Source organism: Heliangelus exortis, chromosome 12 (genome assembly GCF_036169615.1).
Source record: "Heliangelus exortis chromosome 12, bHelExo1.hap1, whole genome shotgun sequence".
Classification (NCBI taxonomy): Eukaryota; Metazoa; Chordata; class Aves; order Apodiformes; family Trochilidae; genus Heliangelus; species Heliangelus exortis.
The window spans coordinates 3,698,054-3,724,904 of NC_092433.1; the positions used below are offsets into that span (position 1 = coordinate 3,698,054).

Genomic DNA, 26,851 nt, shown 5'->3' on the forward strand with positions numbered 1-26,851 from the left:
GCAAAAAAGTTCCCTCAATATGAATTTGCAACTGCAGATCTGTAACAAAAAAACCCAAAATTAAATACAGAGTCACAGAGACAAATTCACTGCAGATAGTGAGGCAGTGGACAGAGATTTTAAAGGTCTTTTGTTTTTGAAAAATACTTCCAGAATCTTGGCAAATCAAGGTCTAGTCCCAGCAACACAGACACAGCTTGCATGAGTAAAATTGTGCCCAGGATAGCAAAGTATGGCACAGCAAGCTAAACTCCATGGCCTTTGAAACTGAGGTCTGAATTTTGCTGTTTGTGGACATTTCTCCCTGCATACATATTCTGTGTTTCTGTGTTGACTCTGGCTTACCCTAGTTACATACAAGTCTCATTTCATTTTTGCCCTTTCTGTCCTGCATCTTACACTGCCAGCTCACCACAGCTCCCTGATTCATGTGTTTTCACAGCTGCCCCTAAATCCCAGTTTGCAGATGTGCACCTAAAAGCCAAGATTAAGCTAAGATTATGCTAGAAATTCTATTCTTAACACTCAATATCACTGTCTAACATACCAAGCACCTTCCCAATCTAGTGTATGGGTTTTCTGGGTGGCCTTTATCATGTCTGGGGTTGTGATTTGAGTGAGATTCAGAGGCTGACTGGACCTGTTGGCAAAACAGGAGCATGGGCTCTTGCTGGGCACCTGAAAATGATGCATGTGGCTGCTGTGCATGTAAAAGTCTCCTGCAAATCTGAGAACAGTAGCTGGGTACCACCTGGCCCAATGTTGTACAACACACATCTAAACTGCCATGGTGGATATTTGGGGAAGAGTTAGGGCTCACAGACTGCTGCCCTACTCTGCATGGCCCCCAAAAGGATAGGCTAGTCCAGTTACAGTGACCTTCACTTATGTTTAGGCCCCTAATTTAGCTTTGAGATTGGGTTTTATTTGGTGATCCAGATGATTGAGTGTGTACTGAACAGGACAATAGGACTGAAAAGAATGCTTTTTTTAAAATTTAAAACTGTAGCAGAATTTTCTCAGCATCACGCATTACGAACCTGTATCAGCCTCCAGGTACTTTTTAAAATCTTCTTCTAAGTAAAGGAATCTGCTTTGACTAGAAGCAACACTGAAAACTTTAGTAAGACAATACACATTTCCCCAAAATCTTCATGACTTCCTAGAGAAAGCCTATTAGCCCAATAATACAAGTTTTTAAAGTACTGACCATTTAAATGCATTATTGCTCCTGCATGTTTTTTGTGAGCATTTCTGCTATTAAAACTCTCAAAATGTTCAGGACTGAAGAAAGTTCATTTCAAGAGCATGTGAATATTCATTAGTATTTTTTGTATTATTCTTCCAGCTTTGTTGGTACAAAGTTCAAACAACAGGATTTGTATTTAGAAGACACTCATTAGAGTATTGTAAAGCTGGTGTATAAATTACACTCTTTTTTACAGACTGGACACTTTCAGAAATAACTTTAGATATTCTGCTTATATTTATAGCACATCTAAGTTTTAATATATTTTTGTAACAGTGGAAGAACACTGAAAACCTGACCCTCTTTTGTGTGGCTTGGTGAAGTCTGTTTTTTTGCTTACAGAAATGTCTGCTATGGATATTGTCTAAATGTATCAGAAATGTGAGAAAGTTTCTGGTATCTAGAAAGAAGTAAATGAGTTTGGCAGGGAAGCATGTCCTGCCAACATGACTATAGCTGTAGCAGTCATCAGTTTGGCTCATTTTGTTCATCTTTTACTTCAGGCTTGATTAGCTATAGATCCTATACCTTGTCCTCTCTGGAGCAAATACCTAAATGAGTTTTGGTGTTCCAAGGATTTTCTAGCCAAGGCACTTTTAACAATTTCACAGGGGAAAAAATGTTCAAGGTAGTGTTTGATAGCTCCATGATTCTGTAATCAGCAAATGAAACAGGCTTACAGGTTTGCAGAGGTGGCAATTCCTCTCTCTCTCTCTTTTTCTTTTTTTAAATTGGTTTTGTTTTTTCCTTAGGTAGTCTGTTCTTCTCACAAGTCACATAAAAGTCAATGTAAATTGCAGGTACTTGTAGAATTTTGGGTGCTCATGTTTGTTTTTTTTCCTTCAGATTAGGGATAAAGCACAACTGATCTAGACTTTCACTGTCAGCACTGTTGTTCTTATGCAGAGAATTTAATTCATTAGGCTGTCAGTTTTCAATTGAGTGGGAGTTAATATTAGTATGTCCCAAAGATCAGTACTCTAGGTAGTATTTAATATATTCGTTAATTATCCACAAAGGCAGAAATGAGCAGTAGAACAGAAAAATAAGGTCAGCAGGATTTGCAGATGACAAAATTATTTAGTGTAAGTCTTTGTAAGAGAAGGCTGTGATGAGCTTCAAGGAAACAGAACTGGACAAATAGGCAGCATAGTGGTTGAGGAAATGTAGACATTGACAAATGCCAGGCAGAGCACATCAGAATGAAAAATCTGAACTGCCTGCACACATAGTCCTGTTTTAACTTACCACTAACTGCCAAGGGAAAAAGAGCACCCAGGACAATTTAAAACTCTTCTCAGTGCCCAGCAGCAGTCAAAATCTAAGATGTTGTAATGCAAGAAAATAGCGTAGAAAAGACCCACAGTACAGTGGAAAAATATTAGCTCCAGTTTTACTTTAAACTTTACAGTAAGCCAGAGTCATTCCATCTCATGTGACATGTGAAAGGAGAGGGCTGTGTCTCTAATAATTCCTGAATTAATCTTCAAGTCTATTTGGTTTCTGACACAGGAAGCTGGAAGCCCATTATTATTAATACATGCTGGGCTGTGTAGGAATCTGTGAAGACAGTTTGCTTCCCTTTGCTTTTCATTACCAAGCTTTGTGCATTTTGGTGATACTCTCTTGTCGAATCATCAAGACAAGATCTGCTCTCTACAAGATGTCATCATCCTACTTTTGTTCATTTATGATTACCCTAAACACATCAATATCAATCTTCCTTTTTATGTCTCCTAACGAGCTGGCATCTTGATAACGCTGTTTTTATCTTATTTATAAAGGTTCCCTCTTGGGATCCTGGAGACACATTTGTATTCTCATTTTTTCCCATTTTCCTTATTCTTTTACATATATTTTTTTTTTCCTTTTGACTAAGTTCTCACCATCTCAGATCAGTTCTCTGCATAACAAGCATACCAATCAGGGGATAAAAAGACAGGAAGATCAACTCATAAATTCATTAGCATTTCACATGCTGAGGTTAGAGCCAAGGTTAGTTACACACTAAGCAACAGTAATCCTACAAGACTAAATATTTTTCTAAGATGAATTCTGACATTGCAGTTTTTATTTTTCTCCATTGGAATTTACAAACAGCTTTCATAGTTGTGGTAACCCAGAATGGAAACCACAGAAGGGTGTTTGTCAACAGGTTTTCATGCAATTTAAAAATTTTGGCTCATTTTAGTAACAGTGGGCCTACATTTGGTCTTCATTTTCTCAAGTAAGAGGTTTGCAACAACTTCTGTGAAACACATGAATAATATTAGAAAAATCTTCATATAGCCCAATATTGGCTTATTTTGCAATAACAAATTTGTAAAAAACAGTAAGCATCTCAAATTATAAGATCCCCAGGTGCCATGCTGTTTTATGTACCTAGGTATCTGAAATAATCCATAGAAAGAAGAAAAAAAGATTTAAAGCAATTCTGCTGCATGTAGTTTCACTTTGTGCATTATTCTCCCTGTATTTTTATGCAAAAGTGTAAATTAATTACCAGAATGCCAATTTTAGCTCTGTGTTTTTAAAATAAAATTACATAGAGATTCCCAGTAGTATGCTGTGTGAATGCCTACATTTTTGGAAATATTTAAGTTGATTAAATATTAATTTTTCACTTATTAGTTCTCATTTCACAAACAGAATCTTCTTTGTTCCTGACTGCCTGCTGTAACAGCTTTCAGTCTGATTATTACCAATTAGTTGAATAAAGATTTGTTATTATTTGAAACTTTGAGACTTTTGGCTCTAACTAATTAATTGGACAGGATGAAGGAAAACAGTAGTGAATTATTCACTACCATTTGGTTTAATCACAATGAAATGACCTTTCAAATTGAAAAGCACATAGTGAAAAGAAGATGACAAATTAGATTCTTCTGTAAAAATAATGAATAGACCTTATTTTTAAATTTCAACCCCAAATTAAAAAAAAAAATACCCTGCATTAGCTATTATATAGCTTTGTAATAAGATGTACTTTGTTTTTGTGAGGACAGAACACATTCTCTTTGACCTTCATAGAGTTTCTTGTGGACCTGATCTTGCATCTGCTTAGCTTTAGGGATTGTGATTTATTTCACTAAAAATTATGCTGAAAACTCCATAAAGAGTTTTTTCCTTCCAACTTATTGCCTTATTTTCATCTTACAGTGAACTAGACGGATGAGTTATATTGAAGGACTATGTGCATATGCAAGTACTTTATTTGCAAGAAACAACATTTGCTTTAGAATTCAAATATTAAGCAATATCTCAGTGAAAACTAGAGTCTAGAGTCCTATATCTTCTTATAAAGGACATAATATAATTTCAAACAATTCAGTAGAGTGTGCCTTCAGTGCAAAAACTATCTATAAAGGTTGTAAATATTTTATGGACTTTCCAAATTCTTTTAAAAATGCATCATTATAATTACAAGTGTTCTGCCCCTCAGCGGATTTATTCATGCACTTATCCTTTCACACTGCATCCCCTCTGAATTGTCATATTTAAATTTGCCATTAATCAATTTGGATTTGAGAGATGAGTGTATCTGAAGTAGGTGTAGACCCTGCATTTTGCACCATCAAAATGTTGGTGTTGTTGCAAATATTGTCCTGAATCCTGCTGCAGACTCTGCGTGCCTTTCCACAGGCACTGGCTTTGTCTGGGTAGAGACCAAACTTACAGAAAACTTAGAAGGACAACTGTGGTATCTTTGAAGCAGAAAAATCTGCCTGTTTTAGTTTTTGTGTGGTTTTTTTTCCAGAGTGGACTGTGATGAATTGACAAACAGAAAACAGATGGGTTTTAATGTTTTCTCTACCGAAATGAAAAATTTTCAAAAAGTTTGTCTTTTAACACATTAGGGATGATAGGAAACAACACATCTTTCCCAAAACAGAGGTTATCTGCTCTGTAACACAAGACTTTGAGTTCAGGCTGGTGACCTGAATTTATACCTGGCTATTGATTATATCTGGTTATGTACTCACATGTGTTACCTGTTTGCATTTTGCTGCAGTTAACCATTCAATCTTCATCTGTGTTGCCTTTTGCCTGATCACAGAGCAAATCCCCAGCTCAGTAGCCTGCAACGAATAAATAAAATAATGAATAAATAATGAATAAATAATGAATGAATAATGTTAATTACATTTTAGTGGTATTACAAATGGGAACTACACACTTGGCTTAGTAATGCAGTTGAAATTAACAGATATGCTCAATAGAGTTCTGAAATTTAGCTTTTTGTAAAGTTTACTTATAAAGCTGGTCCAAGAGGCTTATATATCATAGTGAAAGACAGAAGGTGCCCCAAGTTTTGAGTTTGCAGGGAACTGTCCTTCAGTCCTTTTCTTCCTCCCTTTTCTCCCAGCTATCCTATGTGTCCTGGTTTATAGAAACAGCAGATAAATGTGATTGTCTAATAATTAACAAAGTGGGTAAACTGCTCAGTGTTCCAAGACAGACGCCAGGAAGGAGGAACACGCTCTGAGAGAGCAAATCAGTGTCTATGTTGCCAAAATTAGAAAGGAATAAACAGTAATAAACAGAACCTCTCCTTGCCTGGGTCCCTGCCAGTCACTCAGCTCTGGACAAGCACTCCAGGAAGGGGGAAAGATGAAGCATAGTGAAACTCAAAGCATATTTCACTGCCAGAAGGCAACATCAATCTCTGTAAATCTATTGTTTAGCTGATTTCAAGCCTCTCCAGAGTAGCTCACAATCTTTTGTTTCTGGAGCAAGGCACTTACTAGGAAGTTTGTTTCTAATTATCTGTAGCTTGACATATCTGTCAGCTCACCTCGAGTCCAAACTGTGCTCTGAGGTTTTGTGGTCTTCTCAGGAGGACACTGGCATCATACCAAATGAGTGGAGCATTTACAGTGGAATAAAAGTGATTTGTGATGACTGATCACACACTTCTGGCCTTCAGCTTAAACAGATTTGAAAGTATTAAGAAGTTGCCTCCCCAAAGGCTTGGTTATCTTGGCTTTTTAAAGTGATGAAATGCACTGAAACTGGCTTATATAGTCAGTTTTGGACTGTTTTACAAGGGAGGTAGACCATTCAGGTGAAAACAACCCAAAGACACTTTTGTTTTTCTTTTTCACCAAATACTAGTCTTGTAATGAAAATATTAGAAAGCATACAGACAAAGTCAGATTAAAATATGCTAAAAACTATAAAAAATAAATTTAAAAAACACTGAAAAGTTAGGAAATACCAGAATAAGATTACTTGGGCAAACCTATATGTGAAAAAAAGAAATGTATTAAGAACTTGTAACCTTTCATTACCCATTCAAACAGTGCTGGTATATACCTTCCAGAAAAAACCCTTCCCTCTCAAGGGCACAGAAAGGATGATGTGTGGCTGTTTTGTTTTCTTGTCATTATTCAAACATTTGCCCTGAAAGCTTATTTACTGCACATGATTCAAACCATGCTCTGGAGAAGAATAACTAATTTCCATCACATCCAGCCATTTGAGAGCCACCACCAGTGAAGAGATCTCAACATTTCTGCAAGCCAGAAGAGTTGTGTTAGTCAGAATTGTAAGAGTGGTGGTCTTAATATTGCTAAATACCCTGGTGGGTAACTAAGCCACAGATGTACAGTTCACAATTACCCATCCAAAGTGTCCTGGTCTAAGGGTGCACTCAAGGAACTTTGACACTTGTATGTTTGGATTTTTATTTTTGTTAACATTATGTATTGAAAAAATTCTGTAATGCCAACCACAGTGTGCCAATCTCAAGCACCCCTTAAGCAGCACATTATCAGTGAGCATTTGATGCTCACAAATTTGCTCCTGATTATTAAGAACTCTGTTTCAGAGGCAAGTCTGATACTGCTCTCAAATGGGGACAGCCCAGAAAGAACACACTTTGTTCCCTATTCAGGTTCACCATACTCAGACACTACAGTTTTTTTCATAGAAGTGAAGCTGCAAACTCCTGGGGGCTCTGCCAAGTCCCAACTAGAAAATTTTCTATCTTTCACAGCAGGCATATAACTTAAGGATGTATAGATTTCACAGGGATAAATAATTTCCACTGAAGCACTAGAAAAACAGGCTGACCCAGCAGAACTTGCTGACCTTGAAGTTCATCCCTTATTTCATTAGAAAAAAAAAAAATAATTAGGCTTGAGAGAGCAGCAGATATATTTGTGAGTTTCACCTATCTGAGCAGGAAAAAGAATTAGAAGCCTGTGATTAGAAGCCTGTGACACACAGCAGGTCTGCAGGCAGGGAGAAGAATTGCTTTAAGCATTTTGGTGATTTTTGGCAGCTTTTCTGGTACTGAGGGAAGTAAGAAAAGCTTCCACCACCTGCTGCTGCACCTCCACACCCCCCAAATCAAGATGGTATAAGCTGCAATTAATGCAACACTAATACAAAAATTGCTGTAATCACAGCAACTATCTGAGAAGGCTGCTCAGAGCTGGTCACTGACTTCAGCTGATGAGCTGCCTGTTAGCCTTAGAAATGAGGAAGGTTTTTTACTATCACATTGTGTGATCAGCACGTCTTTGTCAAAATAACTTCCTGTGGAATATAAATAAGAAATGAACTTCTCTTGACACATGCAGAGGAGTTTGCTGAGAAGCATGTTTTTGTTTTGCTCTGATTGTAAATGCTTGTCAGAGGGAAGGCAGTGAAGAAAACAGAAGGGGGTCATCTTTTTCTGACATTCTCTGTGTGGACATTATGAAGGATCCCTGGCTTTGATGCTTTCCAAAAAGTTACTGCTTCTAGCAGGATAGGGTCACATTGTACTGAGTGCACCATATTACTTCTATTATATGCTAATATATAAATATCTTAATATTTATCACTTATGGTTCTTCCCCAATAGAATTTTTTTTTTTTTGTGCAGTAAGAACTGTTGTTTTGTTCTAAAGGAAATAAACACAGATCACATCCCAGATATGGGGGTGTGATACTGCAGTATCTGTCACAACTAGATGTCAGGTAGATTCTGTCAGACAGCTCCTCTGGCCACCCACCAGAGCACCCCAGAATCAGGCTGTGGCTACACAGAGCCAATGTAAGCTCTCCATTGGCACTTTATTTTCTTACTGGTGGGGTCTACTATAGCTTCCACAGGTTCCTGGCTTCCTTAGGAGTTTCCTGGGTACAACACAGAGCAAACAGAGCAAACACTGGTGCAGAATCCTGACTATACCTTCTAATTTCTATGAGCAGTACATACAACTCTGGATCAATAGTATTTTTGTCCATTTAAAAAAACATGTTGCTTTAGGTGGCAGAAAAATGGAATAAAATATACCATTGAGAAGTTCCTCAGGGAATTTAATCACCATGCCTTGAGGGAGCATTCTTCACTGTTAAAAAATGAACGCTGAATGTCCCTCACATTCCCCCACGTATGTCACTTTTCTTTTGAAATGCCTCATGTTATAGTTTTAGTTCTTCCCCCCCCCCCCCTAAGCACAGCTTGGCTGAGTGCAGTGGTGTAGAGCAGTTATCTGGGAAGCTGTGTGGCCTCATTCAACCATGTTTTACCATGTCTGTCTCCTTGTGATCATTACATCATTGGCATTCAGCAACTGAAAGGGCCATCTGGTAACACCTGACATAAGGAGCTGGATGTTTGCTGAAACAAGTGGTTCAAAATGTTGATATTAATTCATAATGCTTAATGCAATCTGAGTGCCAATTATCTGAAAATTTGCCTCAAAGTTGGGCCGTGATATTTGACAACAAATAAAACATCAGGTCTGGTCCTTACATTACATCCCTATCTAAATGTGTAAACATCTCAGGGTGCCAGTGAGGAATTTCAGCTGAAGGCCTTTGACTCAAGGAGAGTTTCTGAGTATTTTGGAGCTTCTCAAGCCTACCAGCCTGGAATGAAGATGGGTTGGTTAGTGATGGTTTGTATTGTTGTAGTTTCTTTGCTTTTCTTGACTGTGCTCAGGTGGTTACTGACAGTGCAGTGCCTTCAGGATATCTGGAGGCATTGTTACATTGCAATTCATGACTCTAAAACAAGTACAGAAATATGAAAATATTGGAAAAGGATAATGGATTTGAAAGCATTTCTATCTGTTTTGTGTCATGATGATTCTCCCACAAGCCACACCTCACTTCTTTTGCTCAGCCCCTGACTTCCCTTGGGGCAGTAGAAGTGTTCCTCAGCCTGGCAAATGCTAATTGTGCTGCTGGTAGCAGAAAATTCATGCTCCTTGTTATGCTTCATGGACTTGGCTGCAACCTGTACCAAAGCAATAGTCAAATATAATTGCCCTGTATATTTAAACCAGATTTCTATATTCTTTATTAAGAGAAGATTTTTTTCAAGGGAACTTGAACTTTCTGATGTGTTTGTTTTCCAGCACAAGCTTGAATATCTGTGCCTCCTGTACAGTACCTTTTTCTAATGAATAGTATAATGCCAAGAAATGTGTATTGTGTACATAAAGGACTGATCAATGCTTCTGAGTAGTCTTTTCTCATAAGAATGTTGGACTGGACATTTTAGTTCCTTCCCAGAGCTTATTCCAGTGAGAATTCTCCTTAATACTTATTGATGTCTTTAGAATTATTCTGTAAAATTGTGTTTCTTTTCCCACTCTTCCACCTTCAGTTTGATTAAGTACCAATTAAGTACTCAGAAATTATTACACTTTTTACATTGAAAATTGTAGCTTGTTATTTCTTTCTTAATGGGAAAGGTGCCACCATCTGAGTACCAGATTTCTGAATGTATTTCTATTGAATTTACTTGAATAGTGCAGGAATTTGTGCTTATTTTGCTGTTTTGTTGCACGCTATAAACAGACTAAATATCACTTCTATTATCAAAAATCAAACAAACATCAACTAAATGTGCCTTGTCAACTATTAATATTAGAACAATTAGAATCATCTGGGTTGGAAGGGACCTCTGAGATCATCAAGTCCAACCCTTGATCCACTCCCCCCGTGGTTCCCAGCCCATGGCACTGAGTGCCACATTCAGTCTCTTTTTAAAAACCTCCAGGGACAGAGAATCCATCACCTTCCTGGGCAGCCCATTCCAATGCCTGATCACCCTCTCTGTAAAGAATTTTTTCCAAATATCCAACCTGAGCCTCCCCTGGCAGAGCTGAAGTGCATGCCCTGTTGTCTTATTGGTACCTACTTGGGAGAAGAGCCTGAAGCCCCCCTGGCTCCAACCTCCTTTCAGAGAGTTGTAGAGAGTGATGAGGTCTCCCCTGAGCCTCCTCTTCTCCAGCCTCAACACCCCCAGCTCCCTCAGCCCTTCCTCACAGGACTTGTGCTGGATCCCTTCACAGCCTCCTTGCTCTTCTCTGGACCTGCTCCAGCACCTCCATCTCCTTCCTGAGCTGAGGGGCCCAGAACTGGACACAGGACTCAAGGTGAAGTTGTGTCTGTAATTTGCAATGAAATTACAAAATTATATACCTTATATTTATACATATATTTATAAATATGCTCTGGGAGAATAGATTGATAGCTATAGAATAGATAATAGAAATTAATTTGGAGACAAATCTGAGGTAATCAAGGAGTTAATTAACTTAATTGTGTTTCTGTCTCGTGCTCATGTTCACCCAGTTAAGTAACTAGCTGAGCCTCTGAAGGGACCTGTAGATGAGATACTTGTTTGAGAACTTTTCTTGCTTTGGAAATCACCTCATTATACTAAACAAGATTTTTTCCATTTTGGTACTGACTGGTAGATGCTTAATCTGTCTGAGAATAAATCAAGTCTTACAGCTTCCTCCACTGGTTGTTGGCTCAAGGCATTACACTGAGTCCCTCTAGTGAATCTGAAGAGGTTATTTAAAGTCTATTTTGGATAAACCCTTGCTAGGATTTGTATAATCTGAATTCTGTTGCAACAGCCTGCGTCTTTCATTTTGAGAATCACATGGCACTGAAGGCACAAAGTGGTGGTGAGTGGTATCATGCTCTTGTTTTAAAAACTGAGGGTTTCAGTTAGATGTAATTCAACAAGGGAGAAGGACGTAGGGTAATAAGAGTGAAGATAGGACTGTGAAGAGAATAATGATATCTCTAAAGAGTATTCAGGCCTTGCATTCCCATCTGCTCTGAGTAACAAACAGGAAAGGAAGAAAACTGTATCAGTTTCTGAGCTAGAAAAAACACAGACCTTTTTCTGCTCTGCTGGATTACAGAAATCAATCATTTCATATTTTCTAAACACCATGGAAGCAAATGTCTGATCTCAGTCGTGTCACCACATGGCAGATCAGACCTCTTAGGATCAAAGAGATGAATGTAGCACATGCTTTCAAAATATTATTTTCTGACTGAAAAGCAATAATTAAAAATTTCTGTAGAAATTCATATAATGAGTTACTATTACAATTTTTTTACATAAAAAGTCAGTCCCGATATAAATTAAAAATCTCTTTTCTATATGCTCCTTTAAAAGTTTCATCCCTGATTTTATTTGTAGCTCATTTCTTCACACTACCTTTTTCAAAAGCTAGCTCAAAGTTGTTTGACAGCAAACTATTTGTGATGTGGCTCTTATTTCAGTCCTGAGGGTCTTTTGCCCTTTGAGAAATAATATTTTGCATCTCACAACTGAAACAAAATGAGGTGACTTGCACATTGTTGTTTTTTTCTGCAGAGGACAGGCTGTGGTGACAAGAGATGGGGTTGAGACTTAGGAGGTAGCTCAGGTGTCCTGGTATAGAGGAGGAGGGTGACTGCAGAGGTCAGGCCTCATAAAACCTACTGGGATTATTTCAGTTCTTGGATTATTTCAGTTCCAGGCAGTAACTGCAAAGTTTCTGGGAGGTTAAAACACTACTGTAAGTTGCATGAACTCTTCATTTGACATCATGTTGCTTCACCTATAAGACAGGTGACCCTAAGGTTACATCACTAATGAATTTGCTACCACTGACTTTCATTTTTAACTTCACTGTTTCTTGATATGGAAAACCCCTTATCATGTTTCACCATCATGTTTAAAGAATTTCACTGTCAACATCAGATCTAAGAAGTCATTTGCATCTTTTCTTTGTGGGACATTCATTTTTCTGCTTGGTGAAAGCCCCTATTTTTTCTAGCAATTCAGACTCTGGAACCCATAATCAAACAGATCCACACAAGTGTGTCCCTGAACTTTAAAGAGACCAATGCCATGAACATCCTGAAAAGAGTTCTCCAGAAGGACAAGGCCATTTTCTGAATCACTTCCAAACTGGAGCCACGTTATAAACAAGTATGTCTTTGGGAAGGCAGCCTGTCCTCCCAGAGGTGCTTTCTATGATTCTCATCTTGAAGGATGACAAAGATCACATCAAACAGGCCAGACCTTGAGAGTTAATAGGTTGCTGGTTATTTATTATAACAATCATATGCCTGTGCTTTCAGGGATGCAGTAATTAATAAACTCCCTTACCACAAGACCCTGGTGTTATCCATAATGCTGTCAAAGCCATTCAAGTTTGTCTCAAGAGAAGCAAAATGGTATAAGGAGAAAACATTTCCATTGCCTTAGGAAAACAGAGCTATCATCTGAGAAACAGCATCAACACACTGCAGGAGATGGGTTGTAATTAATATATTTTCTCACTTCTATGTTGTACTTGGGGTCTAATTTCGAAGGATTCCAAGAACTTTAGAGACTCATAGCTTGTTATGAGTATGTGGTTTTATTCTAAGAGACATAGGTCATCTTGTGTTTGCTGCTGACTTATGCTCCTTGCCTTGCTTTTCTAATTTCAAAGAGAAGACTATTCCACAGAGAATTCCACAGACCTTTTAAAAGAAAAGTATGAATGAGCTATTGCAGTACATTTTGTGAATGTGTATTAATTTAAGTGTATTGTTTGGCTTTTATTTTTTTAAATTAAAATATTTCACTTATATGTATTTAAAATACAAATTCAGGAGAGAATGTTTTTTTTGGAAAGTTCACTTTGTTTTAAATCCTACAATGCTGTAAAAAGATAATGTGAACCCCAATTTTTCTTCAGAAAGTTTCTTTTAAGAGTGACTAGTGAATGAAAAATGTCATTATTTGCTCAGCTCTGTTTCTCTCACTGTGCTGTAAGGTTTCCTAATCCATTTGCCTTGACAAGTGTGCTGGCAGAAAACTGGAGCTTGGAGAACATCCAGAATCCAACACGAGTCATTCTCTTGCATATATTGGGCCTAATTTATGAGGAAGTAATTACCTTCCTACCCCAAAAAAAAAAAAAAAAAAAAAGACTGGACAACAATATTATGCCCTATATGGTTTGTTTAAAAAACTGTTAAAACCTCATTGTGATAATGAAACTAATTTCTGATGTTTCCTCAGCAGGGCTGTACCCCTTCTGGGGTGAGAACTGATGGCTTGTTGGGTCTTCAGTGTACAGCTCCTTGGAACCACAGCAGCATCAAGAACAGTCACAGAGTGCCCAAATGGTAAATATAGACTATAAACTATATTTCCTGATTTATAGTATTTAAAATGATGCATGCTACATGGAAAGAACTCCATGTCTTGGTTGTCTCTCTTTTACTGGAGACAAAAAGAGTGACCAGACCTTGGCCTAAATCTGTGCAGCACTTCCTCAGGGTGCCTCCAAGGGAACGTGTCCCTGCTGCTGGCACAGAAAGTAGAAGGCATTATTAGGTGGCCTGGTGGGAATCAGCCTGCAGGTAAGAGCATGACTTACTGTGGCATCAAATGAGGAGAATGAAAGCAGAAGATGTCATGGGGAGCCCAACACAAGGAGTGGGTACATCCCAACACCACAAGGAGACAGAGCTGTTGGAGCCAGTCCAGAGGAGGCCATGCAGGTGGTCTGAAGGCTGGAGCAGCTCTGCTCTGGAGACAGGCTGAGAAACCTGGGGTTGTTCAGCCTGGAGAATGCTCCAGGGAGATATTAGAGCACCTTCCAGTACTCTGGAAGAGGTATCCAGAGGGGTTCTGGAAATCTGGGGAGCTGGGATTCTATTATGTTTTAGTTCAATTTTTGGGGGTGAGAAAAGGAAGGAGTAACCACGTTTTCCAGTGGGAGAAGTGTGGGTGTCATAGTTTAGATGTGAATGATTATTGGGAAAGGGCAGACAAAAAACAACTTACAAGATTCAACAAATAGTTTATCTTTAATTTCAGCTTAATAGTTAACAAATTAAAATTAAATAACATTCTCTATTTGTGTCTAGTTAACCAAACAATCCAACACCAAACTGTAATTAAGCACCAAGCTTAAAGCAGTCGGTTACAAGGAATAAGAGGCAGATATGCTGAATACTGAGGCAAGTGCACAAAAGGCCAGAACAACAAGAAATGTTAATTAAAAGATAATGTCAAAGGGATAGAATGTTTTCTTGGGATAACAGTCTCATGCTGCTAAATAAATATCAAGGTGAAGTCCAGGCATCCATCAAAACTGAATGCCAAGTCAAAGCCAGCATAATTTATGAAGAAAGACATTTATCTGGAACTCTCATAAAGAGATATTAGTCCTCATGAGAAAAGAGTGATTGTGTGCATTTATCCTTCGTTTGATAGATATTGCTTGTATTGATGGACCATTTTTCATGGTGGCATTATTGATTTAGCTGTACAACTGTGGAAGAAATACTTTTTGTATATATTCAAGCAGGGTAGCAAAGCACACTTGAAACTAACTTAGAGATGGTGTTCCTGAGGTGAATCTTGACCTGATAACATCAGTGGGAGTTCTGCTGCTTGGTTAGATGATATCCCTACTTCACTTTTGTTCCCTTCATTGTGCTGCTAAGCTGCTATGTCTCTTTGTCTACTGGTATCTTGTTAATTTTACTTTATACTGATAACCATATTTTCCTTTCCAAAGATACCATTTTTGTGGAATCACTTTGAGGCCCTTGATATAAAATCGCGTCAGCAGCCGAGGTAAAATACGAATATTGGGTGCGAGTTTTTCTAACTCTCACAGCACACCACCTGCTTTTCCTGGGACCTGGCGTTTCCCTTTACCCGATTCCTTCTGCATCTGATCCCGCGCCACCCCGTCCGCCTCGCAGATCCCCCAGACACCCCCATTAAGATGGCGTTGAAGACATTTTCCCCGGAGCCGTGGTTCCTTTACGCGTGACCGCTGTCCCTCCACAGCTTTGCAGGAGTCCTCTTCTTCCCTGCCCCCTGCTCGGACCGTCCCTACGCTGCTGCCGATCACTCCGCGGGGATCCGCGCTGGGCCAGCCGCTACCCGTCCGGCCCGCTCCGGCCTTTGCCCGTCCCACTGCTCCCCGATCCCGCCCGGCCCCGCCGTGTCTCCGCCCGCCGAGAGGCGGGGCCGTGGGGCTGCCGGTGCCGGTACCGCGTACCCTGCGCCGCCTGCCCAGCGCCCGCGGACGGCGGGGGGATGTGAGTACCGCGGGGAGCCGGACCAGGGGCCGGTGCGGAGCTGTTGGGCCGGGTGGGAGGCGGCTTCCCGGGGCGGCAGGAAGGCCCGGCCGGTGCCCGGGCCCAGCGGAGGAGGGGGAGGCGGAGGCCTGCCCGGCCTGGGGGACCGTCCTTCCCGGCCTGGGGACCCGCCCTGCCCGGGGGCAGGCCCTCCAGGTGCGCCCGGGAAGCTGCCCGGAGCAGTGCTGCTTCTACCCCCGAGACTGGCCTTGCTTGCCCGCCCCACCGCACCCCGGCCGCCTGAAACCCGCTCCGGAGCCACCTGCTCCGGTCCCGGCCCGGCCAGGTGGGGCCTGAGGTGTCCTGGGGTAAGGGAGGGAGCGCCCTGGGAAGCATCTCCTGGGCTCAGCCCTCCCGGTGGCACAGGGCGCTGTGCTGCACCCCATTTTACTGCCGGGGGGGCGAGGGAAGGCTCCGGCGAGCCCTGGCGCCTTGTGTGGGTGATGTGTAGGCTGCGGGGCTGCAGGCACTGGTGAAAAACCTTCATTGTCTTCCTGTTTGGGTTTGTTTTGTTTTTTGTGAGACTTTTGTGTTTAGGGGGACTTTAAGGGGCTTTTTCTGTGCGTTATTTAGGCTGGAAATAAGAGGTTTTCTGTTCGTATTGTTCACCTGACAAAGGACCCTTCTGTCTCGCTCAGCGAGTTGGTGAAGCGCTTTGCAAACCCGAATTAAATTTTGGCGACCAAAAGCAGTCTCAGAATAACTCAATACCACCGGGCTTGGGGTAGAGGAGGAAGGCCAGAGCTGGTGAAACAGGCTGGGTATTAACACATCCCCACTCTGGGGTTTGGCTGGCCTGGTGACCCCTGTGTGCAAACTGGTGTCACCCAAATCCTCCAGCTGAGCACTGCAGTGCTTGCCTGGGCTGGGAAGGAGGGCTCTGAACTGGCTGTGCAGTTGAGTTGAGGAGAACACAGGTATTAGGAAGAGGGCTAAAGGAAAAGTGTTGGTGGAGGGTTATAGGCATGAGATCTGGTTGTATGTATACAAAACCACACCTCTTTTGCTGAGCTGCTCACAAAATAATCTGCTGCTCCTTTGGAAAGGATCCCAGAAATCTTTCTAACCTTGTGTTGTTAGAGGAATCATGTAAAGAAGCAGTGTGGTTTGTTTCTTTCAATTATCTTTTCATACAGACTTTAAAATGTGAGTCTAGTCATGTATTTGTTGAAGGTTGCATTGTCTGTAAAACCAGGTGCCACTTCTTAAGCTAGAGGCAATGCTTGATAAGCTTGAAAGATGAGGGGAGTGAAGCAAACATTTCCATTAATTAATGTCTGCAATGAGCTACTTTTGCCTAATTCATTAAAATGCATTCTTCAGTTACTTTTTTGCCCACCCCTGGCTAGCTCAAGAGTTTAGCTGTACAGGTTGAAGTGAGGGATGTTGCTGTACCTGACCCTACTGCTGAAGAGCCATTAAATAGAAGTTTTCCCTTTTAGTGACAGTGGGAAATAGCACCTCCAGGAATCATTCTTAATGTAAAGTTAGTATTTAAAAGGACTATTAAATTGTAATTTGTGTGAAAAACATTCAACATTGTAAATAGTTGCTAAAAATGGTGACAGGGCTGTTTTTTGCTTTTCAAGGCCTCACAGAACTGAGCTGTATGAGGATCCTCCATCAACATGCTGGCCTATCGTATATTCTCCAGACTACAACATCACATTTGTGGGACTTGAGAAACTGCATCCATTTGATGCAGGGAAATGGGGAAAAGTAATCAATTTTTTGAAAGGTAAAGTAACAGAAGGTTCCTCTTAGACCAACAAGAGCTAAAAGAAATTATGTGGTTAGTGCAGACTTATGTTAATAATTGCCAATATAATAGTGACTGTACATCTTCATTGCTCATTGTGTGGATATAAGCTACACTCATCAGTCATATTTGGAGCACTTTAATATTTTTTCTTTTTCTGGATTTAAATCAGAAATTTAAGTTAAATTTAACTTAAGTTAAATTTAAATTAATTTAACTTAAATTACGTTAAATTAATTGTGGGATTTCTGAGGTGTTGGATGTCATATATTGTTTAAGATGTTGCTTATAAAATATTTAAAAGATGAAACTGTAACGTTAGAGCAAACATCTTGCACGAGGGCATGAGGTTAAAATACCTTTTAACCTAAAAAGGTGTGTTGCACAGTGCTTTGAAAATATATGTATCTGCTCACTCCACTAAGTCAGTCATGGTGTCTGTGCAGTGTGAAACTCATGAAATGGGATTGAAAATTCAAGCTCATGAAATGGTTTGCTCTCTGCAGAGGTGTGAATAATGCTGGTCAGAGTAGCTACTTTGGTTCATTTTGTTGTAGCCCTGAGCATTACAAGACTGAGTGAAAAGGAGTGAGGAGGAACATGAGCTTAGCAATGCCTTAGACCATATCAAGTATTTCTGGTCTTTGCAGTTTGAATGAATGCATGAAGTGAGCAGAATTTCATTGCTTGGCCTTTATGAGAAATGTTCTTGTGGGATGTTTGAGAACTGTTTCCACATCTGAAGCAGGCACCAGATTCTTGACTTTCCAAGTTAGGTGCAGACTGCTGAAGCCTTGTGGATGTCACTCAGCATGCCATGTTTGGATGCTCAGTGGGTTGTTAAAGATTTGAACACTTTCAGTTCTAGATGAGTGCTGGAGAGAGCAGTGTTTCCTCTTGAGGACAGCTGCTGTTGGCAGTTCTGGTTTCTTTATCCTTTTAAGGACCAAGATGCACCTAAACCAGAATACAGACTTCAGTTTTATAGCACTGAATGGAAATCCTTCTTGTGTTAGCTGCAAGACTACAAAGTTTGGCTTGCAAAACCTGAGTTGTAGTTTGGGAGTAGTGTGTCTGCTTACCTATAGCTTTGTGCTTCTGTTACTTTACAGCAGGTGTAACAGGAACTGGGGCATTCCTTGTGGCTTGTGAAACTACAGGTGTTAATGACCAGCTTGCTGGGAGGTGTAATTTACTCTTCTTAGACTGCAGGCAGTCTATTGGCAAATGGTGCTTCTCAGGCTGAGAGATCAGTGCATCTTGTATGAATCTGTTCTTTATCAACCTCATGATATTGTAATAATGTTTAGGAAGAGCTTTGAGGTGACAGGCAGGACTTGTGATGGTGCTCATTATTGCTGTTTGAACAAAACTGGACGATACAGGCAGAAATACATCAAGGAAATATAAATGTAAGAACCAAGGTTAGGATCAGGACCTAGAAAATCTTTATCAAAAAAAGCAACCTTTTTCTTTTGCCAAGACAAAGGTTACTGGAGAGCCAGGCTGCCTCCCTTTTTGTGATCTCAATGACCCCTTCAGTTAATGGAGGCAACTCTTTTCCAGTTGACTATTGCCATTCCAACTTCAGGCTGCCTTGTATTTGTATTTAATTGAGCTTAAATTCTACAACTCCATTTAGTAGCTGAGTTCTGGATCTTCCCTCAAACAACCTTTAATAATTGTTAGGTTCCATAACTATTTTTTGAATTCATTCAAAACCTCTGCCTTTCTGCTCCTTCTCTATATGAAGTCTTTTCATCTAGCTCTTTTCTGTGTGAAATGTCTGCTCTGTAGTCTCAAATTTTTACAGCAAATCAGTTTTCACCTTGCCTTGTAAAGGAGAAAGAAGCCACAGGGTACCTTCTGGTTGTCTGTGGCTCTGTAGCAATTCCTGGCAACATCTGACCTTCCTCTTTCTTTCAGAAAATCACCAGTAAAAATCTCTCTGTGCTTACCTTCTTCTTCCTCAGAATGAAAGTTTTAGCAGTTTGTCTTTCTGTTTGATACCAGTGTGTGAATGAAATGTTCCTCAAGCCAGGAGAGACATAAGTTTGCCAGAACAAATATTGTTGCAGGTGCTGTTCTTGTGTAACAACAAAGTCTCTCACATTTGTGAGTTAAACTCCTCCAAGTATAAATTGGAAAGATACACTGTTAGAATACTGTAGCCACCCAGCAATTAAATAAAAATATTTCTCTGGGAATGTCAGCATGGTGCCTTGTATTTGTTGTTTGTAGTGATCATCTGCAAAGCAACATTATTTTTCTGCACTGCTTGGGTTTTTTAGTTGACTGGAACTTGTACTTCCTGGCAAGTTTATCCAGATGCATGCGTTCAAAGGTATTGTCTTTGATCACATTCTGAAATCTTGCAGGGGCATTTTCTAACTTGCTCCAGTAAAACTAGATTTAGAAATAAACTATTGGTCTCTAGGGGGAAGAATTAATATTTGGTCAAAGCTGTTTCTTGAAATGAAATGCAGGTAGGGATGTGACAGTCATATCCTAATAATGTGTAAGCATTTGCTTCATGAACATCCAAGCAATTATTTTGTATTGCATGTTGGTATTTTTTTTTATTTCCCTCATATTGAGCGAATTAAATACTAGTATCAAATATGCAATTTCTTGAAGTGTGTTAAAGAATGGTGGAGACTTGATGGTGCAAGCACTAAGATTTTCCCAGTGGATTAAGCCCTAGAGTGTAAGGATTCTTTTGTGTCTGTCCATCCTCTGCTGTCTGTCTTTTAGTTTAAACAAGAAGTTACTGTGGCTGCACTCTGAAAACTTGAGGTAAACAATACTTATCATTTACACAACAAGCAGCTTACTTGTGTAACAGGTATGGATTTGAAAGATTTGTATAAGCAAATGTTATTTTGATGATTTATAGGTGAAGTTTCTTCGTCAAGGTTAGAGTTGCTTCTTTGGCAGGGTGGAATATGGAAAGTTAAGTGATGGTGTACAATGCCAACTGTTATTTCTCTTCTGTTTCAGAAGAAAAACTAATTTCAGATGACTTGATTGTGCAGGCACGGGAAGCTACTGATGAAGATCTCTTGGTGGTTCACACAAGGCGCTACCTTAATAAATTAAAGGTGCTGTACTTATTCATGTTTTTCTATCAAGTTGCCTGGAATTAGTGTCAAGGCCAACAGATATGCTACTACTTTCATTATAGCATATCTGATATGCTATAATAGAATATAGAATCAACTTTTACAGATTATAGAATTGTGTGTTTTTAATTAAACATTGTAATTGAGAATGCTGAAAGGAAAACATAAAAATAGCATGGAATTCACATTATAGAGGGGTAGAAGGGAAAGAGGATCTATTGTGTTAAATAGGAGAACTGAAATGATATTTCAAAAAACTAAAGCACCTAAGTATAAATTAAATGTTTGAGATGCAAATAATATTGTCTTCAGCACTGGGATTTTAGTCTTCAAAAGTGTAAGTTTTGATTTAGTTAGTAAAATAGGGTCTGAAATTGAAAATATGTTGGAGAGCTCCAAAATGGATTACTGTTTTTGAATGTTTTTTATTCAAGGCTTGAGTTATGGCTCTGAGGTTTATGTAGTTTCAAAAGAGTATCCATGTAGGGATTCTGTTGGCAGTCAGTTGCAGTGGGAAATGCTGGTTTCTTACCTAGACACTCCCTGTATCAGTGGAATATGGGGGGAGTTTACAGATCATTGCAGAGCCCTAACTTGAATGTTATCTCTGTGTGAAGGTTTCCAGTACCAGCTCATACAGGACGACAGATTCACAGGGGTTAAAGAGCATTTATTGGGTATTTATAAATGAAACATCCATTTGTTAAACTTCTCTGTAACTTTAAAATGTGAACACATGAGTTTTGTTTCTGAATATATTCAGTAATCTGTAGATGGAACATGAGCACAGGTGGTACTGCTTTTATTTTACAACTCTCTACTTGGAGAGCAGAGATTTGCATTAGAAATCATCCTCCATTTCAGAATTTGAAAGAAGTTATTTTGAGTCATCTTTGTCCTTCCACAGTGAAAGAGTCCTTGTATTGCTATTTCTGGAATACTTTATTTTTCTGTGTAAGAGGTTTGTTATTTGTGTGAACTTTTCAGTCTTACTTCTTTTGTGAGTTCTCTTATGCTGCTTCATTCTATGCTGTAAAGTTACATGCAATTTCATACATTGTTAGTTTTGGTCTTATTGCAGCTATTCTTGATACCAATCTCTGAATTCCATGGAACCACCTACCTCTTTTTACTGAATCACTTTTTGAAGCTGGTTGTAATGTGCATAGCTCTGTCTGGAATAGCATAATAATATTAGTACCTTCAGGATGGCTTCACAAGGAACTGCCTGTACAGCCTGGTGTTCAAAACCAGTACTGTTGTTTGCATTCAGATGTGATTAACTCTGTACCTCTTGTGCCTCTTTTCTTGAGAGAATATTTCCTCCAGTTGTAGAAACTGGAAAATGTTGTATTGGTCATACCAGTGAATTCCTGCCAAGCAGTGAACATCCTGCTTAGTTGCACATGCATAATAATATGGGGCCTAGGGTATCCTGTGTATTGCCTTAATCAAAGTCTGCTGTTCTATTTTATTTAATTTTTTTAAATCCAGACAAATACTGATCTACCAATAAATGACATAGTTTTATGTTAGATCAGCTATGAAGTCCACAAAGGTCTTGTGTTTCTGAGGATACCCTGGTGTCTGTAAGACAACAGTAACAGATCATTTGCATGTTTGTTTAAAATTTGGGCATGAATTTAGCAGGAAATTCCATAGACTTGTGAGAAGAGTTGGTGGCTGGTATCTTAGCAGTAGCTGAAGAAGCTGGCTGGAGATTGGTTGGACAGAAACAAAGTATGGTGTGGACAAAGTAAATTAAACAGTACTGGAAATCAGTTCTGGGTTGGAAGGAAGGCTTTATCCTGTTTCCCTGCTTTAGGTAACATGACTGGCCCTTACAACAGAATTTGACATTTTGAACTGAGCTGATTCCCCCTCAGTAATTCCTTTGAAGAATTCAATTCTCTAAGGTAACAACTGGACTTTGGATCCTTTGCTTGCAGTACTTTCCTGCTTACTGCCTTTTTCTAGTGTTATGTAAAGCAATTAATTTCCTGTATACCAGCATTTTGAAATGTAGCAAGGAAATGTAGGTTAACGCCAGTTTCAGACCAAGTCTTGCCCTTGAACCATTTTTACCTCTGAGAGGTAAGATGTGAGTGAACTCTGAAAAACAAGTGATTTAAAAATGAAAAGTTGATCTCTTTATTAGAAAAGTAAATTTTTACATTTAGTGAAAATTGGATTGAGAATGTCCCACAGTGCTGTGGGCAGTGTGCCTGAGGAAGGCACAGGAATGTAGGAATGAAGCAGGAACTGTAGGAATGAAGGGAGTAGGAGCAGGCTCAGAAATAATCAGTTCAGCCTGTGACAGTTGTTGGTGTTTTAGGTGTCCAGATAAAACAGCACAGAGCACATCCTGAGCATGCATGGCATTAGTGACCAAAAGAGATGTGGCAGCTGAAAACTTGTGGGTTTGGTTTGGGAAAATTGGGTCCCTTCAGAAGTATATAAAGTTCCCCTGTCCACATCCTCAGCTCATGCAGTTCTTGGGCTGTTCATTGTGGTTTTACCTTGCTCAATTTTTTCAGTCTTCATTGGTGAAAAGTTTGTGAAGGTGAGTGGTGGTTTGCTGTACTATGTTGATTTAAAAGTCATGAGGATCAACTTCATTTACCTGCTCTTTTCATCTAACTTTTCATATAATGTGCTAGGTAAAGGTCTGTAGAAATGCAAAATACAAAAATGTTTTTTTAAAGATTTGAGTATGTTTGGAGAGTAAGGAAAAATACAAAAATATCTTCACAGGGGATGAGGTCTGACAGGTTTCAGTTTTCACACCACTGTTTGTTTGTATGCATTCTTGGCAGCAAAACCCACTACTAAGCCTCTTGAGGATGAAGTAACATTTGCTTAACAGTGATTTTTTTTTTTCCTTCAATATTTCCAAGTCTTCAATTGGGAAACTGATGCACCAGGCTGTTTTCTGGCTGGTTGGTTTCCTTGGTTGTATCACCTGGCTGTCTTTGGTTTCTATCAGCTCAGTGACCTCTTCCTAATGAAAATCATACATTTGTACCTTGACCTAGAAATTTCTGAGAAAACTGCAAGCTTCCTACTCTCCTTTATGATTTTATCTTACATTAATTCAAGCTAAAAACATACTTTCTTTATCTATTGAAGGTACACCCAAATAGCTTTGTCCCTAGCAAGCTTCTAAGTATAAAACCATGGTAGTTGCTTGGTGTTGGATTTGCAAGTCTGTGAATTTTCCCTTGAAGCTGGGACTAGCTCCAAAAACTTATCAAGGATTTAAATGCAATTTAAATTTAGATATTAAAGAACAAAATTGCCCATTTTCTAAAATTTTATGTGTAGTTGGCTGTTTTAAAATGCTGGAATACCATGAATGCACAACATTAAAGGCACTACATCAGAGACTGGTTTTTGATCACTAAAGTGCTGTTTGTATTAATCCAGGATGTATCAGCATGAAAGTGACTACTTTAGCTTCCTAGTGTTACTTTTTCACCATTAGTCCTTGAAAACTGCCAATTCGAATTCTTGTATATTGAACTTTACTAAGAATGGAGGTTTTATAGCTAGAGGAGTTGAGGTTAATGGTAGTTATACTTTATAAGTGCTCAAGTGCTTTATAAGTTGCTTGTCTCAAGCAAGGAAAATTAGGAACTCAAAGTTTTTTTTTTTTTTCTTTTGTTTTGTTTTTAATGTCTTGATATAGTGCTCCTCTTAAGCGAATTTGATGATACTGCCTACCAGTTAATCTGGTTGAAGGCATGTAGTAAAGTAAAATATACCTGGTTATAGGTTAACCTGACATTTTTATTCTCTTTAAGAAAACAGGGAGTGATTTATTTATTTATTTATTTTAAATTTAGACTTAAAATCATAAATTGAATTATTTACCTGAAACACTGGAAGGTAAATAATCTTAAATCTTATACTAGCAATAGAAATGTAAAATTTAAATGGAGTCTCTAACTAAAAAGAGTAAGGCATGTTACTGAGTACTGTTTATTTATTATTGTTACCCTTGAATCCAGACCAAGTTTTAATTTCTACTTTGTAACTTGTCTACAGAACTTTATTAGAGAATCAGTAATTTGATGGTGGCTGAGTGAGATTAAGTAACTACCAGAAGAAACACTAACTGATACACTGATCACTCTTCTGTGATACAGGCAATTTGAATGAAAAGTAAGGATTAAAAAAAAAAAAAAATAAATCGAAGTGCTTGTTGTGTGTCAAAGGGAACTAAACAGTGTAGAAACTAGTGTTATGGCAGCCAGAGCACAGCCTGGAAAACATAATTAATGTGATCCCTTTCTAATCAAAATAATTTTTATTGAAGTATAAACTTGTAAGTATACAAGTTTATGAAAGCAATTCCTTCTGATTACTTTTCCAAGTATGTATGTAGATGTTCTGAGCATTTATTGCAGGAAATGTTGGATGACAAAGTTAAAACATTGAGGAAAAGAAGTGCAGGGAACTGTCCACAGTTTGAGGTGTTACTACAGTAGGGTTTCTTTTAAGAAGCATTTTCATTAGGCTATAGTTGTATTCTTAATCTTTAAGATTTTCCTTTCAGGAATTGCTTAAGCACAGCAAAGGACTAAGGCTGAAGCAGTGGATGTCTGTGGCTTTGTCTCTGTTCTCTGGGTGCCCTCAGCTGCAAAGAAGGAGCTTTGCTCACTCTTTACTCATACCACAGTTGCATTTCTTGCATTTACTTAAGAACCTGCAGCAGCATCCTGTTGATTTGAGTCTTCATTGCTCCCATTGCTTGCTGTTGAGATGAATTTTTTTTTTAACTGTGTAAAAACTTTCTCAAGTGTTGTGATCATTGTTCACAATGAAAGTTTATTTTATCCATGTGTGCCCTCTTCAGTTTTAGAACAACATGACTGAACCTTACATCATGTTTGTTTAAAAGCTAAAATAACCTTGCAAAAGGACTTTATCATGATTGGCTGTGTTACAAAATACAATCAAAATTAAACCATTTTGATACAGAGTTGGTAGTATGGTAACAATAATATTTTACAAAAATAAAAGCAGTAAGAGCTTAAAATCAACTTGGCAAAATATTGTTAGTGCTTGACTTTATAAATAATGCCACCCTCCCACCCCACCCAGGAGTACTTTGTAGTTGAGTCTTTGGTACCTGTGAAGCCAAAGTTGGTTTTTCTTCAAGCACCAGAACACCCTGAGGTTGGTTTGTGGTTGTTTTTGGTTAAAACTGACCACTTATATGTCCTGTCAGTTGTAAATAAACAACCAACAGTAATCAGGCAGCCAAGTACTGAATCTTGTTCAATTCCCTAATATTGAAGAAAATGGGACCTATACAGAATCTTTCCACGGGGTGTCAAATCCCCAATTCTTAGTACCTGGATGTTTCAGTATTGCAGGAAGAGGTATATTCTTGGTTGTGACTTAGGCTTTGAAATATATTTGGGGCTGTTATCGCTGGTAGCAACGTTAGCAGAAGTTCTTTGAAGTAACCTATATGTGTTTGCAAAAAAAAAGCATTTACATATTGCATATATTTTGTGTTCTAACCTTCAAGTCGTGTACTTGATGATAGGACTTTTTAACAAAATGCTTCCTTGAAGCATTTTCCAAAAGTGTTTAATATGCTATGTAAAATTTAATCAGTTTTCCATGGTGAAATTTGCAATGTATTCATTTAAGTATTTGAACTTCTGAGTTGAGTTGTTTGTTTGTTTTTTTCCTTTCTCCTTGGTGTATCCTTTTGATTTGAATGGGAAAAGTTATTTTAGGTTTGAACAATATGTCAAGCATAGCTTGCTGCTAATGCTGCTGAAGGACATCCTAGAATTCTTCCTCCTAATCCCAGGGATATTAGATTTTCTGAAATACTAGCTTGCTGAAAAGTTGCTGATGTATTACAATTTGATACTAGAACCTGAAAAGCCTGGTGCTGGTGGTTGAAAATGATGATTCTCATTGTTAATCACTTGAGGATAAACCTTGAGGAGGTTACTAATAAGGACTAATAAGGGTCATCTCCTCTAAAAATATTCAAAATCTTGCTAAGGACTTATGAGCTCCTTTTTGTTAAATAGGTACTGATCTAAATGCTGCCATAAGACAGGCTATTAATTGAAATTTATTTTCCCCTCCTTGTAGTGGTCATTTGTTGTGGCTACAATCACAGAAATCCCACCAGTTGCCTTTCTTCCCAATTTCCTTGTTCAGAGAAAAGTTCTGAAACCTCTGCGAACCCAGACAGGAGGGACCATAATGGTAAGGTGCTCTTGAGTCATTTTTACCATATTCAAACTTGTGTGTATAAATGCTATAAACCTGGGAGTTGTAATATTTTGTAGAACTCCA

The 26,851-nt window shown here is 38.9% G+C and overlaps 1 protein-coding gene across 5 annotated transcripts in view; it reads left to right on the plus strand.

Annotated features, from left to right (window-relative positions):
* HDAC11 (histone deacetylase 11) overlaps nt 1-26,851 on the plus strand; it is a 50,493-nt gene that overhangs the window by 6,266 nt on the left and 17,376 nt on the right. For 2 of the 5 annotated variants that reach the window (XM_071755487.1, XM_071755485.1), the window contains exons 2-4: nt 13,563-13,666; nt 20,400-20,500; nt 26,645-26,761. In XM_071755487.1, coding sequence (XP_071611588.1) covers nt 13,591-13,666; nt 20,400-20,500; nt 26,645-26,761 — 294 coding nt within the window. In that variant the 5' untranslated portion in view covers nt 13,563-13,590. Of the gene's footprint in view, nt 1-13,556; nt 13,667-15,069; nt 15,129-15,522; nt 15,602-17,229; nt 17,379-20,399; nt 20,501-26,644; nt 26,762-26,851 lie in introns of those variants that run through there. The other 3 variants (XM_071755482.1, XM_071755483.1, XM_071755484.1) reach the window with 3 other exon arrangements.